Genomic DNA, 15965 nt, shown 5'->3' with positions numbered 1-15965 from the left:
GATACTAAGTGCTTTTTTTGAAATGTTCTTTCTGTAGAAGACATCTGAAAAAGTGAACCCTTTCCCAATGTAAGGGAAAATTTAAAATAAATAACTGAAGTATATATGCTAAAGCTTCTGAATAAACAAAGGAAATTACATTTATAAAAACTAACAAATTCCACATTAAAAATGATAACATACATTTCTGTATCATAATAAGAAGGAAAACATTTAGATTTGATTTTTAGGGGTGTGAGGTAGAGGAAGGGGGGAAAAAACCAAAAAACATTTCTCTCCACCATTCCATCACCATTTCAAATAGATCAATATTACTGACCACTGGCAAAAAATGTTCTCCTTATCATCTAAAGCATTAAAGCTTAAGATGTTAATCTGTTTTCAGTGGTGCCCTGCTTACATACACTGACGTTAAAACAACTTCATGGTGGTGGTACTAATACAGCAGCGGATTAGCTGAATTTCCAGCTATTACTATTCTCCTGATTTTACCATGCTGCCTAATTCATCCAAATCCACATGTCATTTTTCAAAACATACCACATTTAATTTGGACGGGAAGTGGGTTGTGGGGAAAAAAAATGAAAACATTAATATTGTATGTGCTCAACAATAATGCACTGACCAGCTTTGTTCTCTTGGACTTCACACTCCTATTTTTCCAGATACTAAGATCTGGCATCTGTTTTTGACTTGACTATTGTAATGACACTGGTGGTTGCTACCTTACCAGGGATGCAAGGCAAAATTACGGAAGCAATTGGCCCTCTAGCAGGGGTCATTGGGCTACGGGCAACAGTCTTAGCAAAATTTTGCAGGGCTTCATATTTGGATCTCAGAGCATCCAGCTCCACTTTCATGCTGGCATTTTCCAAAGCTAATTTTTCTACCTCTTGCTGAAGTTCTGCTTTTTGCTTTTCCAGCTCTTCCTTCTGAGTTACACGCTTGACTCGACAGCTGGCTGCATAGCCACGGTTCTTTAGTGTGCGTCGTCGTTGCTTCAATTGCAGGATCTCTTCTTTGGAAAGACCTCGCAGATGCTGGTTCAGTTCACGCACCGACATTGTCACCAGCTGATCATCTGTCAGACTTGTCCCATTCTCTCCTGGCTCCCTTTTTACCTAGAGAAAATGGCAAGGGAAACAGTAGTTCAAATTTGTTTCACAAGTAACATTGTTCAGGTACATTTTTCAAATAAGGAAGTAAAAGCTCTATAAGCTTTAAACAGCCACTGGGATACCCATTCCCAAGAAATCCACTATGTGCTCCCTTAATAACTTTAGAGCAATTACCCAGACATTTATCATAAAAAATTAATTTTAGTGACCAATGGCCAACTTCTGGTAAATGGTGCACGTAAAGTGGCAAGAAAAAGTATGTGAAACTTTTGGAGTCACGTGGCTTTCTGTATTAACTGGTCATAAAATGTGATCTGATCTTCATCCAAGTCAAAAATATAGACAGACATAATATTCTTAAACTAATGAAATATAAATTATATCTTTCATGTCTTTATTGAACACACTCGTCAAACATTCACTGTGTGCTGTGGAAAACAAGTAAATGAACCCTGGGATTTAATAACTGGTTGAATCTCCTTTAGCAGCAATAACCTCAATAACCGATTGGCTAGACAGAGGGACCAAGCTGGGAAAGATGTGCAGCAGGTTAGGGTGATAAAGGATAAAGATGGAAACGTACTCACAAGCGAGGAGTGTGTGTTCAGCAGATGGAAAGAGTACTTTGAGAGGCTGGTGAATGCAGAGAATGAGACAAAGAAGAGAGAAGAGGTTGGATGATGTGGAGATAGTGAATCAGGAAGTGCAACAGATTAGCAAGGAGGAAGGACAGCTAAGAAGAGGGTGAAAAATGGAAAGGCTGTTGGTCCAGATGACATACCTATGGAAGCATGGAGGTGTCTAGGAGAGATGGCACTGGAGTTTTTAACCCGATTTTTTAACGGAATTTTGGAAAAGTGAGAGGATGCCTGAGGAGTGGTGAAGAAGTGTACTGGTGCCGAAATTTAAGAATAAGGGGGATGTGCAGGACTGCAGTAACTACAGGGGGATAAAATTGATGAGCCACAGCATGAAGTTATGGGAAATAGTGGAAGCTAGGTTAAAAATTGAGATAATGAATAGTGAGCAGCAGTATGGTTTCATGCCAAGAAAGAGCACCACAGATGCAATGTTTGCTCTGAGGATGTTGATGTAGACGTTTAGAAAACGCCAGAAGGAGTTGCATTGAGTCTTTGTGGACCTGGAGAAAGCATATGACAGGGTGTCTCGAGAGGAGCTGTGGTATTGTATGAGAAAGTCGGGAGTGGCAGAGAAGTACGTAAGAGTTGTACAGGATATGTGCGAAGGAAGTGTGACAGTGGAAAGGTCTGTGGTAGGAGAGACGGATGCATTCAAGTTGGAGGTGGAATTACATCAGGGATCGGCTCTGAGCCCTTTCTTATTTGCAATGGTGATGGACAGGTTGACAGACGAGATTAGACAGGAGTTCCAGTGGACTATGATGTTTGCTGATGACATTGTGATCTGTAGCAATAGTAGGAAGCAGGTTGAGGAGACCCTAGAGAGGTGGAGATATGCTCTAGAGAGGATAGGAATGAAGGTCAGTAGGAACAAGACAGAATACATGTGTGTAAATGAGAGGAAGGTCAGTGAAATGGTGAGGATGCAGGGAGTAGAGTTGGCGAAGGTGGATGAGTTTAAATACTTGGGATCAACAGTTCAGAGTAATGGGGATTGTGAAAGAGAGGTGAAAAAGAGAGTGCAGGCAGGATGGAGAAAAGTGTCAGGAGTGATTTGTGACAGACGGGTATCAGCAAGAGTGGAAGGGAAGGTCTACAGGGCGGTAGTGAGACCAGAAGGCAGGAGACAGAGCTGGAGGAAGCAGAGTTAAAGATGCTAAGATTTGCACTGGGTGTGACGAGGATGGATAGGATTACAAATGAGTACATTAGAGGGTCAGCTCAAGCTGGATGGTTGGGAGACAGTTGAGAGAGGCGAGATTGCATTGGTTGGGACATGTGCAGAGGAGAGATGCTGGGTATATTGGGAGAAGGATGCTAAGGATAGAGCTGCCAGGGAAGAGGAAGGCCTAAGCGAAGGTTTACGGATGTGGTGAGAGAGGACATGCAAGTGATGGGTGTAACAGAACAAGATGCAGAGGACAGAAAGATATGGAAGAAGATGATCCGCTGTGGCAACCCCTAACGGGACAGCCAAAAGAAGAAGAACCACCTCAAAGAAGAGCTTCCAGTAGCTACAGATCAGACTTGCACAACGTTCAAGAGGAATTCTAGACAAATTGTTCCTTGAAGAATGACATCTGCTGTGAACAGCCTCTCTATTAGATTAAGGTCTGAACTCTGACTGGGCTACTAAAATGGTGAATTTTCTCTTTTGAAGCAATTCTGTACTAGATTTACTTACTGAGCTTCACCTGGCGGACAAAAACCCTGACATTATCCTACCGAATACCTTGATAAGCTTGAAAATTTATTTGGATCTCAATGATGGCAAGCTGTACAGGTCCTGAGGCAGCAAAACAGTCCCAAATCATGATGGTCACAGGTGCCTTTTTACGCCACATGTACTGCTGAAAATTCTTCCCAAACAATTCAACCTTAGTTTCATCAGTCCACAGAACATTTTCCCAGTAATGCTGTGGAGTGTAAAGGTGGCTTTTGGCAAACTTTAGGCACGGAGCAATGTTTTTTGGAGAGCAGCAGCTTCCTCCTTGGTGTTCTATCATAGACACCATGCCTGTTCAACATTTTGCATATGGTAGACTCATGAAAAGAAATGTTAACCTACTCTAATAATTGTTTCAAGCCATTAGCCGTTACTCTGGGGATATTTTTATGCTCATTGAGCATTCTGCATGGTGCTTCGAGTCATCTTGGCTGGTTACCCACTTCTAGGGAGTGTAGGCACAGTACTAAATTATCACTATTTAAAAACAATTTGTCATAACTGTGGACTAATGAATACCTAAATTCTCTGAAATTACTTTGTAATCCTTTTCAGCTTTATGCAAATCAAAAATTCTTGATCACAGAGGATTTGAGATTTCTTTTTTGCAAGACATGCTTCACATCAGCAGATGCTTTTTATGAACAGCAGACTCAAAACGTTTGACTTTTTTTTTTTTTTACATAAAGCATCTCTAAACATCTCCAATCTCATTTCATTTATTCGACTCCAGGCTTGACAACTCCCGATTCTAGTTAGCGTTTGCTGAATTCATTAGACTAGGGTTTCGCATATTTTTTTCAACCTACACTGGGAATTTTTGAATTATGTATTCAATATGTACAAGAAAAAACCAATATATTGTATGTTAATTAAACCAGACCGTTTGTTCATTATTGCAGCTTAAACAAGGATCAGACCACATTTTAAGACAAATTTACAAAATGCAGCTATGTCCAAAGGGTTCACATACTTCTCCTTTCCATGATTATCGATTTGCCTTTAGACCAGTGGAGAATTCAGTGTCTCCCAGGGTTCATGAAATTCTTAAATATCTAAAATCTATGGCACAAAATTACTGAAGCCGTTTCCTCACCATTTGCCTTCCTGGTATTTATATATCAGAATGTCTCATTTCAAGTTCTATTTCACTTTGACCTGGTAAGATATGTAGTGGTATTAACAGTTAAGAGGCCTTTATGTATGGATGGGACATAATCCAAAGAAAATGTAAGCAGCTGCCCCGTGAAGTGCTGATTCAATTCTAGTTTGGTGATGGGCAATGGGATCTGCCTAAGTGACAAAGTTGCTCATTTCATTACAAATTTATTCTAAGCCGATAGCTGCTTTTCTATAAAGCATTTCTGTGCTTTGTTGTCTGAAATGAAGTATTTTACTATAAATGAAGAAAGCAAACAGAAATAAAATATTTTGCTGTATTGATTTTTTATGTCGACCTATTAGCTTTTTACTTTTTTTGGTGCTGAAAAATAAAGATAATGCACCCCCCAGCTCCCACACATAATATTCTTACATTTTGGAAATGTTTGTTAAAGAATGTGCTGCAGGAATTTTATTACCATTCTTCTGTATATCTAAACATGATTATCCTTTTTTCTTCAGCAGAATAATTTATGGTATAAAGACTGTGGGTGTTAATGTGGTTGAATATATATTTCTCAGTTTCATAAAGCACATTTTATTTAATATACACAGGCACATTTTAAACTTATATTTCCAATGTCAATGTATTTTGATGAGTTTCTATTTATAGTATTAAACTGAGGTCATTTAAATTACTTTCTTTTAATTTAACTGCTAAAGTGATTCTTTTTTTCACTATCTTATCCAGTTTTAATGTTTTTTTCTTTGCACATAACTATTTCTTTGACATCTTGTAAAGCACTTTGAGCTTTGTATGAAATAAGAGTGGATCATATTTATGTAACTAAAAAGGTGTAAAATTACACCAAAATAGAGAGTCAGTCATTACATCGATATCGCTGACATAGATTGAACATACTGTCAGTATTTTCCCTCTGGATATGCCTAGCTCAATCCACAAGAGAAAATTTTTCCACATCTGAATATCATAATCAAAAAACCTTTTGTTGTTATCTCACAATAACTGTGAATGGTCAGTGACAACTGAATAATGAATCCATACTCACTGTAACATTAAAACACACAGAATTCTTATGCTAAATATTAAGAGTAAGATTGATTAGAAGTCTTACACTTATAAAATAAAAACATAAAAATGTTATGCAAATAATATTAAAAAATTTTTTCAGGAAACTGTCTAAATTGGACACTTCATAAAATGTTTTACAAGAGGAGTCATGAAAGATATGTATGCATTTATTCTGTGCAAACTTTGATTTGAATGAGTAAATCCCATGCAAATGGATATATACAAAATTAAACTTTCATCAGCAGATGCAGCTGAACAGAAAGAAATAAAGAAAGTTATATTTTAATACTTTCCTTACAATGTATAACTATAGAATGGATGTTTCAGTTGAAAAGTACACATTATGAACAATTTGGCAGTCCTAGCAGACTCATCACCATTTACTATTGTAAGACAATAGATATTTTGCTTCTTTCACCCCCAGGAAAACAGAGGTGGGGAGGTATGAAAGATGATTAAAGCCAAATTTCACAATTTTCGTGAAAATGTATCCATTCCTTTTTGAGTGATGTCAGAACAAACATGGAACTATGAATATATGATTACTGATTTCAGTTTGCCTTGAGATTTCACTCAGCTGTGGATCGACAACTACTGGTTAACAGAATACAGCTGTAAACATGACAGAAAAACAAGTACTGTGCAAGTTGTGATGTTGGTGAAATGATAGATTACACATATGACCCCAAAATGCAACACATAACTTTAAAGAACATGACACATTAGAGAAGGAAGTTTATGACCATGGCAAAAAAGTATAATAAAAGCTTGATTAAAGAAACAATTTAATGTGTGATAATGGAGTTGGGATTTTCTGTTTGGAGTCTACTATGATAAACATTACAATACCATCACAACCTGCATGGCACTTTTTCTGTTGATATAACACACTGTAGTAATAATAGTAATTCATTACATTTATATAGTGCTTCTTCTTGATACTCAAAGTGCTTTACAGAGTAAGTGAGGAGCCACTTCAACCACCACTAATGTGCAGCATCTATGTGGATGATGTGATGGCAGCCACTTTGCATCCATTAGCTGTTAGGTGGTGAAGGGGTGAGAGATAGTTAGCCTATCAGAGACAGGGGATCATTAGGGGGTCAGAATGACCAGGTTGTGGTTGTCAATTTAGCCAGAACATCAGGATACACCCTTCTCTTTATGAAGGATGCCCAGGGATCCTTAGTAACCACAGAGAGTAAGGACCTTGGTTTTTCATTTCATCTGAGAGAATGAGGGATTTTTACAGCACAGTGTCCCTCTCAAATTATTGATGCATTGGGATACACATTCGGACCACAGGGTAAGCAACCTTGGCAAGCCTCACCAACACCTCTTCAGCAGAAACCCAAGCTTTTTTTCTGGTTGGTCTCCCATCCAACTACAGGCTGGGTCTGAAAATGCTTAGCTTCAGGTGGATGACCTGTTCTGAAGTGCATGTGCTAAGGCTGCAGGCTGAATAGTATTCATGTCATGCATTCCACCCCCTCCATCCCTCAAGGAGGAAGGGTTGGAGTGGCAAGACTGAAATTATATGTCAAAATCCTGATATATAGATAGATAGATAGATAGATAGATAGATACAGTAGATACTTTATTAATCCCAAGGAGAAATTAGGTAAGAAGTACCTAATTAGCTTGAAAAAATCAAAGTTGTGGATAAAGAACTAACAAAAATTGTGCTCTCTATATACTGTAAATATAAAGGTACTTAGAATTTTATTTTTGTCCGCAAACTACTTGGAAATGTATTCATGGCATTACATGTGCTATAAACAAAAATGTAATTCCCTGTGATGTATTCTTTAAATATTTTTGAAGAATTTTATGCATTACTTTTTGTTTTATTTATATACTAGCCACAGTACCTTTTAAAGAATAAATAAAAATTATTTGCTATCTTTTGCCCTATGTGTGAACTTCAGCGCCTTTCCTGTGTATCTACATGTGTGAATATCTCTTAACCGGCACTCCTGCTCTTAGGCACCTTTCCGTTAAGCCGGCTTCTCAGACTCTGCCATTATTTTCAAGGCACTTTTCTCACCTCCTGTCCAGTTGTATATTTGCAGTCTTTGAAGGCAACTATCTCAGTATGCCTCATATACCTTTACCTTATATCAATAAGGTCATAATACAGCGGAGCTACATAATAGTGGGTATTTTTAGTGTTTGTGCTGAGTTGCGTTTTGTTCAAATCGTCCTGTTTACTATCAAGTGTGTGTGTGTGTGTAAGTTAATATTGTCCCCAGAAAACAAACAGGGAAGGACGATGTGGGGAAACCGAGACCCCGAGACTGGGGACATTTGATATTAAATGAGAGGAGCGAAAAAGGGGAGCGAGGAGAGAGAAGGAGAAAGGAGATTGAGAGGAGAGAGGAGTCACTTTACGCATCCATTTTACAAATCATCACTTACATTCATTGCGCAATTTCACTGCTTGCTTTTTCATTATCTGGATCATCATCATGACAGCCAGTGTACAGAAAACCGCGGGATTTGTATTTCAATCAGCCATAGCTAGGGACTTACATGGTGAGATTGTTTTGTATTTTTGGGAAGGAGCAAAATATAATTTCAGCCAGTATTCAATTATTGCTCAACTTTAATAACTTTGGACTCATATAATCACATACATTTCAACTGCCGTTTGTTATTGATCTGTTTTTGTGTTTCATGTTCTGTGTATATTCATTTATTGTTTAGGGACAAAGGAGGACTTTGTATTTTTTTTTATTACTGTATATTTGGGTTCTAGGGGTAAATAGAAGACATATATAATGTATATAATTTTTCACTGGTGTCTTTGGGATAGTGGAGAATTGTGTACATATATATAATATTGAGTATGTGTCCTTGTGTGCGCGTATATATATATACTGCTCAAAAGAATTAAAGGAACACTTTTTAATCAGAGTATAGCATAAAGTCAATGAAACTTATGGGATATTAATCTGGTCAGTTAAGTAGCAGAGGGGGTTGTTAATCAGTTTCAGCTGCTGTGGTGTTAATGAAATTAACAACAGATGCACTAGAAGGGTAACAATGAGATGACCCCCAAAACAGGAATGGTTTAACAGGTGGAGACCACTGACATTTTCCCCTCCTCATCTTTTCTGACTGTTTCTTCACTAGTTTTGCATTTGGCTACAGTCAGTGTCACTACTGGTAGCATGAGGCGATACCTGGACCCTACAGAGGTTGCACAGGTAGTCCAACTTCTCCAGGATGGCACATCAATACGTGTCATTGCCAGAAGGTTTGCTGTGTCTCCCTGCACAGTCTCAAGGGCATGGAGGAGATTCTAGGAGACAAGCAGTTACTCTAGGAGAGCTGGAGAGGGCCATAGAAGGTCCATAACCCATCAGCAGGACCAGTATCTGCTCCTTTGGGCAAGGAGGAACAGGATGAGCACTGCCAGAGCCCTACAAAATGACCTCCAGCAGGCCACTGGTGTGAATGTCTCTGACCAAACAACCAGAAAGACTTCATGAGGGTGACCCAAGGGCCCCATGTCCTCTAATGGGCCCTGAGCTCACTGCCCAGCAGCATGCAGCTCGATTGGCATTCGCCATAGAATACCAGAATTGGCAGATGCACCACTGGTGCCCTGTGCTTTACAGATGAGAGCAGGTTCCCCCTGAGCACGTGACAGAAGTGAAAGGGTCTGGAGAAGCCATGGAGAACATTATGCTGCCTGTAACATCATTCAGCATGAGCAGTTTGGTGGTGGGTTAATGATTGTCTGGGGAGGCATATCCATGGAGGGTCACACAGACTGCTACAGGCTTGACAAAGGCACCTTGGCTGCCATTAGGTATCAGGATGAAATCCTTGGACCCATTGTCAGACCCAATGCTGGTACAGTGGCTCCTGGTGCACGACAATTCCTGGCCTCATGTGGTGAGAGTATGCAGGCAGTTCCTGGAGGATGAAGGAATTGATACCATTGACTGGCCACCACACTTTCCTGACCTAAATCCAATAGAACACCTCTGGGACATTATGTTTTGGTCCATCCAATGCCACCAGGTTGCACCTCAGACTGTCCAGGAGCTCAGTGATGCCCTGGTCCAGATCTGGGAGGAGATCCCCCACACCACCATCTGTCATCTCATTAGAAGCATGCACCGATGTTGTCAGGCATGTATACAAGAACACAGGGGCCATACAAAGTGCTGCGTACAATTTTGAGTTGCTGCAATTAAATTTTGGCAAAATGGACTAGCCTGCCACATAATTTTTCACTCTGATTTTTGGGGCGCTTTGAATTCAGGGCTCTGTAGGTTGATCATTTTCATTTCCATCAAGCGATGTGGCATCCTTTCGTTCCTAACACATTACCCAGTCTATATCAGTATAGATATCCAGGAGGATTTCTTTTTCCCATTGAGATCTGATGTGTTTTCAAAGTGTTCCTTTAATTTTTTTGAGCAGTTTATATAGGTCATATATATATACACATATGTACACAGTGGTGTGAAAAACTATTTGCCCCCTTCCTGATTTCTTATTCTTTTGCATGTTTGTCACACAAAATGTTTCTGATCATCAAACACATTTAACCATTAGTCAAATATAACACAAGTAAACACAAAATGCAGTTTTAAATGATGGTTTTATTACTTAGGGAGAAAAAATCCAAACCTACATGGCCCTGTGTGAAAAAGTAATTGCCCCTTGTTAAAAATAACCTAACTGTGGTGTATCACACCTGAGTTCAATTTCCGTAGCCACCCCAGGCCTGATTACTGCCACACCTGTTTCAATCAAGAAATCACTTAAATAGGAGCTGCCTGACACAGAGAAGTAGACCAAAAGCACCTCAAAAGCTAGACATCATGCCAAGATCCAAAGAAATTCAGGAACAAATGAGAACAGAAGTAATTGAGATCTATCAGTCTGGTAAAGGTTATAAAGCCATTTCTAAAGATTTGGGACTCCAGCAAACCACAGTGAGAGCCATTATCCACAAATGGCAAAAACATGGAACAGTGGTGAACCTTCCCAGGAGTGGCCGGCCGACCAAAATTACCCCAAGAGTGCAGAGACGACTCATCCGAGAGGTCACAAAGACCCCAGGACAACATCTAAAGAACTGCAGGCCTCACTTGCCTCAATTAAGGTCAGTGTTCACGACTCCACCATAAGAAAGAGACTGGGCAAAAACGGCCTGCATGGCAGATTTCCAAGGCGCAAACCACTGTTAAGCAAAAACAACATTAGGGCTTGTCTCAATTTTGCTAAGAAACATCTCAATGATTGCCAAGACTTTTGGGAAAATACCTTGTGGACTGATGAGACAAAAGTTGAACTTTTGGAAGGCAAATGTCCGTTACATCTGGCGTAAAAGGAACACAGCATTTCAGAAAAAGAACATCATACCAACAGTAAAATATGGTGGTGGTAGTGTGATGGTCTGGGGTTGTTTTGCTGCTTCAGGACCTGGAAGGCTTGCTGTGATAGATGGAACCATGAATTCTACTGTCTACCAAAAAATCCAGAAGGAGAATGTCCGGCCATCTGTTCGTCAACTCAAGCTGAAGCGATCTTGGGTGCTGCAACAGGACAATGACCCAAAACGCACCAGCAAATCCACGTCTGAATGGCTGAAGAAAAACAAAATGAAGACTTTGGAGTGGCCTAGTCAAAGTCCTCACCTGAATCCAATTGAGATGCTATGGCTTGACCTTAAAAAGCCGGTTCATTCTAGAAAACTCTCAAATAAAGCTGAATTACAACAATTCTGCAAAGATGAGTGGGCCAAAATTCCTCCAGAGCGCTGTAAAAGACTCATTGCAAGTTATCACAAACGCTTGATTGCAGTTATTGCTGCTAAGGGTGGCCCAACCAGTTATTAGGTTCAGGTTTAGGTTCTTCCACACAGGGCCATGTAGGTTTGGATTTTTTTTTCTCCGTAAATAATAAAAACCATCATTTAAAACTGCATTTTGTGTTTACTTGTGTTATATTTGACTAATGGTTAAATGTGTTTGATGATCAGAAACATTTTGTATGACAAACATGCAAAAGAATATGAAATCAGGAAGGGGGCAAATAGTTTTTCACACCAGTGTGTGTATATATATATATATATATATATATATATATATATATATATATATACATACACATACACACACACACACACACACTTGTTCACTTTCAATATATCTGCATTTGATTTTACATCTCTGATTTGCATTGCCTGTTATTTCGTTGCTTGAGGAAAAAAAGACTGTTTGTAAATAAGTACAGCTTGTTATTATCTGGAGAATCCTCAGGTTAGCCAAGTCAATAATCTTGGTTGCGTAGTTGCCGGTCTTGGTAAAAGGGGTTGGCCTTTACAATATTACTTAAAGATTATTTTCTTTTGGGAGTAAGATAAAAGTATTTTCAACTGTAAACATCTCAAAACAAACTACATAATGAGATAATCAAGATTATTTACATAACCACAAATATGTTGGACTGTTCTTGTGACTGAAAGAATCATGGTTAGGAAAGGAGGTATTTTTGGAATATGCATAATGTACAACTGCGATTCCAAACCTTTTTCGCATGCGTACCCTTTTGGTGGCAAATTTCCATAAATTGTACCCTTAATATTAGCACAATGGTTGTAATTCACATACATAGTTGCTGTTATTTAAAATGTATAGGTTGTAACTGGAAGTAAATGGACAATGATAGGATTTAAAAAAAACAATATATAATACAGTTTATATTTTTACATGCAAAAATTAAAGGTAACTATATAACTTATTACATTAATTTATTAATACATTTATTAATAGTATAAAATGTACAGTTTTAAAATGGAAATAATTTTTTTTATAAAATACAACAGCTCGATTCTTCAGCTTGTTTTGAGGCACACTATTTTTTGAAATCAGGTTCAAGTAATGGTAAGATATAGTCTCAAATCTGGACCTGCATTCAGATTACCACAATATTTATCTCTCTATTATAAAAAAAAATCTTGGGAGGAAGACTAGGGAGACGAGATGTGATCTTCTCAGAAGACAATTTGATGTCCCGTGAGACAACATATGAAACAAGTTCACAGGTATCCAAGCAGTTGTTGGAATTCTTTTGGCAGACAGACATCATGTGCTCCCAGCTCTTAAAACAATGACAGCGACAAGAAGAACATGCAGCTCACCAGCAGATGAACCGATCGTCTGCCCTTAGCATGCAGACAGCACAGCCAAACCCTAACACTTCCCCCCACCGAGCGGCAGAAACTCGAAGTGGCTAAAGGACAGCTGCTGTACAGGCTTTGAAAGGATCGACGTGCAGTGCGAAAAGCAGAAAGCGCAGCTCGCCAGCAGCAACAAGCCAGCAGATGATCCAACTGCAACTCCTTAATGTGCTTTCAGGCCCCACTTCTCAACGCGAGCAGCAGAGACACGAAAGGGCAAAAGGACAGCTACTGTACAGGCTTTTAAATGATCAACATGCAGCACGACAAACAAAACACGCAGCTCGCCAGCAACAGAAGCAGAAAGACAGCATCTCCTTAGCGTGTGTTCAGCTTCCCCCCCCACCTTCACAACACGAGCAGCGTTATACATCCTGCGAGAAATATTTAACCATGCCCGGGGCCGGAAATAAAGGACAAGTATTGTTTTTACAAAAGTTTTAAAGTAAAAGTGAAAATGATGCATATGTAACAATTCCCAAGAAAATAACAATCTCTTTAAATTGTATATCCGGCAAACCAAACTCAGGGGTGGGTGAGTGAAGCGAGCAGGGGGCAGAGCCCCCTACTTTTTTTAAAAATGGTCCAGTATAAGAAAGCAAAGCCTTCTTCACCAGCTCCATATTTGTAAATGCAACAGAAACTAAAGTGCCTTATCAGTCTGTTGTTCATATTCTTTGCTGATGTCCGTGCAAAATTTAATAAGGAATTTTCATTTGAATTCAGCTCTTAAAATTACTCTTTTATTGCTTTCCACCAGTGGGTAAGCATAGACTTTTGTCAAAGTCAAATAAAGAAAACTGGCCCCAGCCATCACCATAGCATTGAATTAATTTCACAACTTTTGCCTATATACCTTTTTTGCCACAATTCAAATTTTTTTTCACGTACCCCTGAATGTTATGGCTTGTACCCCAGGTTGCAAACCACTGGCATACTGTACTAATTTTTGAAGAAAAAGAAAAAAAAAGAGCATTTATTTTTAACTTTTTGTTCTATTGCACTTGGGTCTTCCCCAGTCTTAACCAATCTACAGTACATTCCACCTCAAGTGGAGATTGTGAATCATGGTTAACAATGTGCTTGCTGTGGTTCACAGAAAGCAAGCTGGCTGATGATTGAATAATAAACTGCTCTGCATGTATACCACTAATAATTATAAGAACACTATTACACAAATGTTTACAATGTACCCAAAACAAAAAAATGCAATGTAGCTTTCTTATATGGTCATTGCAGAGGCAAGTGAAATGGCCTAAATTGCAATAAATATTTTCTAAGAATCTAAAAAGGCTATACTCAAGAAATCTAACATTTTGCCAGAAAATTCTAAGTCCTGTCTCTCAAAAGTGGGCAAAAATGCACTAATTGGCACTGAGTTAATTGTTGCAGTAAACACTCTTAACTTTTTGAAAATGCAAGTGCCCATTTGAAAGACAATATTTATTTACAAAATTTACTGATTAATACTGAGTGTAATGCTTATTCTAAACATGTCTGACTTGTCTGAGTGACATTTTTATAGTTTACCACAATCAGAATTATTTTTGTTAAAAGTCTCACTTAAAATGAATTTATTATGAATATACAAAAAAAACTAAAAAGAGAGAATAGGGAAAAAACAGTAATCATTTTTCAAAGAAGGAACCAACATTAGATGAATGCCAGACCATCACAGGGCATATTTGAATGTACGAGTATCAGAAAGGTTATAGGGTCTGCCAAGTGATTACAACAAAGAGTAAAATCCAAATATAGTAAATCTGTCTCAGCTGAAAAATTTACATCAAGTTATTTTATTCTAAAAAAGTTAACTCATCAATGTGGACAGGAGTGTGGTGGAGAACCCTGCTTTATGGTACAAGCAGGCCAGCTGCAATTCTGCTTTGCTTGTAACTGGAAAACAGGCAGGAGGTACAGACAATAGGATTCAATACAAAAGAGGTCACAGTTTCCACTATTATTTGAGGGCGCTCAGTACTTTGGAGTGTATATACATATGTTATAGATATGGAAACACTGCATTGTAGCAGTTGCAACAGTCTATACGACACTGATATATCACTTCTGCTTTGCATAGTAAAGACATAACTTGGTTTACAAAAGTGTTCACAAGTCCATTTCATGTCATTCATTACAGATGCAAAATGGTTTCTAAGATAGTGATGTTTGAAGCATTGGAGATCACACACATTCAAAAGTGTTTATTGGCTTGCCACATATGCACTGAGATTTGACTGAATTTGATGAATCTTTTAATTATACTGTAGACTGTAGAGGGTGAAATACCCAAAATCCTAACAATTTGTCTTTGGGGAAAATTGTTCTCAAAAGTACTGGATTATTTGCTGACATGTCTGTTGGCAAATTAATTCATCTTAACCTATCCTTGCTTTTGAATGACTAGGCCCTTTTTTGAGGTTACTTGTAAGTGTAACACAATTGCCTTACCTGTTTAACATTGCCTCTCTAACTCAACTTGTCAAATTATTACTAGTCCTAAATTACACATATGCAACTTTTTTGTAATGTGGTACAGGCATCAATTTCAGAATAAATTTATATCTTCAAAAACACAATGCATTTGATTTGTCTTTATGCTGCTTTTGTTTGAACAAAACTCAAAGTAAATTTACAAATCACTGCTTTTGTTTTATTTGAATTTCCATACTGTCCTGTCATTTTGGTTAGTCTGTGTAAAAAGTGACCCTAAAAATTTTGTGTCACTAAACAAAACAAGGTAAGAGTACAGTGCCAACTAAAGTAGATAAAAAGTAACAAAAAGTCTTCTATTAGCATGCCACTGTTCCTTTTCAAAATGAAAATTCAATTTAATCTTTAAAATATAGAGAAGATGAAGGAGAGTATTACAAGGTCAATTGTAAAATGTAGGTGACCAAGTGGTACTACAGATCTACTCTTAACTGCCTACTAATTTGTTGAAAAACTATTATTATTATCATGGTGCTTTCTGTGATAGGTGTATACACTAAATTTATTAATACTTTGTATTTATTAAGTGTAACAATGATATAACTAACTACAATATGAAACAATATTAGATTAGCAATTGATCATTATG

At 38.2% G+C, this 15965-nt stretch overlaps 1 protein-coding gene across 6 annotated transcripts in view; it reads right to left on the bottom strand.

The window, feature by feature from the left end:
- Positions 1–633: 633 nt before the first annotated feature.
- LOC120518144 (transcription factor MafG) overlaps positions 634–15965 on the bottom strand; it is a 192964-nt gene continuing 177632 nt past the window's right edge. For all 6 annotated transcript variants that reach the window (XM_039740764.1, XM_039740766.1, XM_039740765.1 and 3 more), the window contains one exon: positions 634–1121. In XM_039740764.1, the coding sequence (XP_039596698.1) occupies positions 669–1121 (453 nt within the window). In that variant the 3' untranslated portion in view covers positions 634–668. The remainder of the gene's footprint in view (positions 1122–15965) is intronic.

The sequence above is a fragment of the Polypterus senegalus genome, chromosome 17 (genome assembly GCF_016835505.1).
Source record: "Polypterus senegalus isolate Bchr_013 chromosome 17, ASM1683550v1, whole genome shotgun sequence".
In the NCBI taxonomy this organism is placed as follows: domain Eukaryota; kingdom Metazoa; phylum Chordata; class Cladistia; order Polypteriformes; family Polypteridae; genus Polypterus; species Polypterus senegalus.
This window is presented reverse-complemented; position numbering and strand designations above follow the sequence as displayed.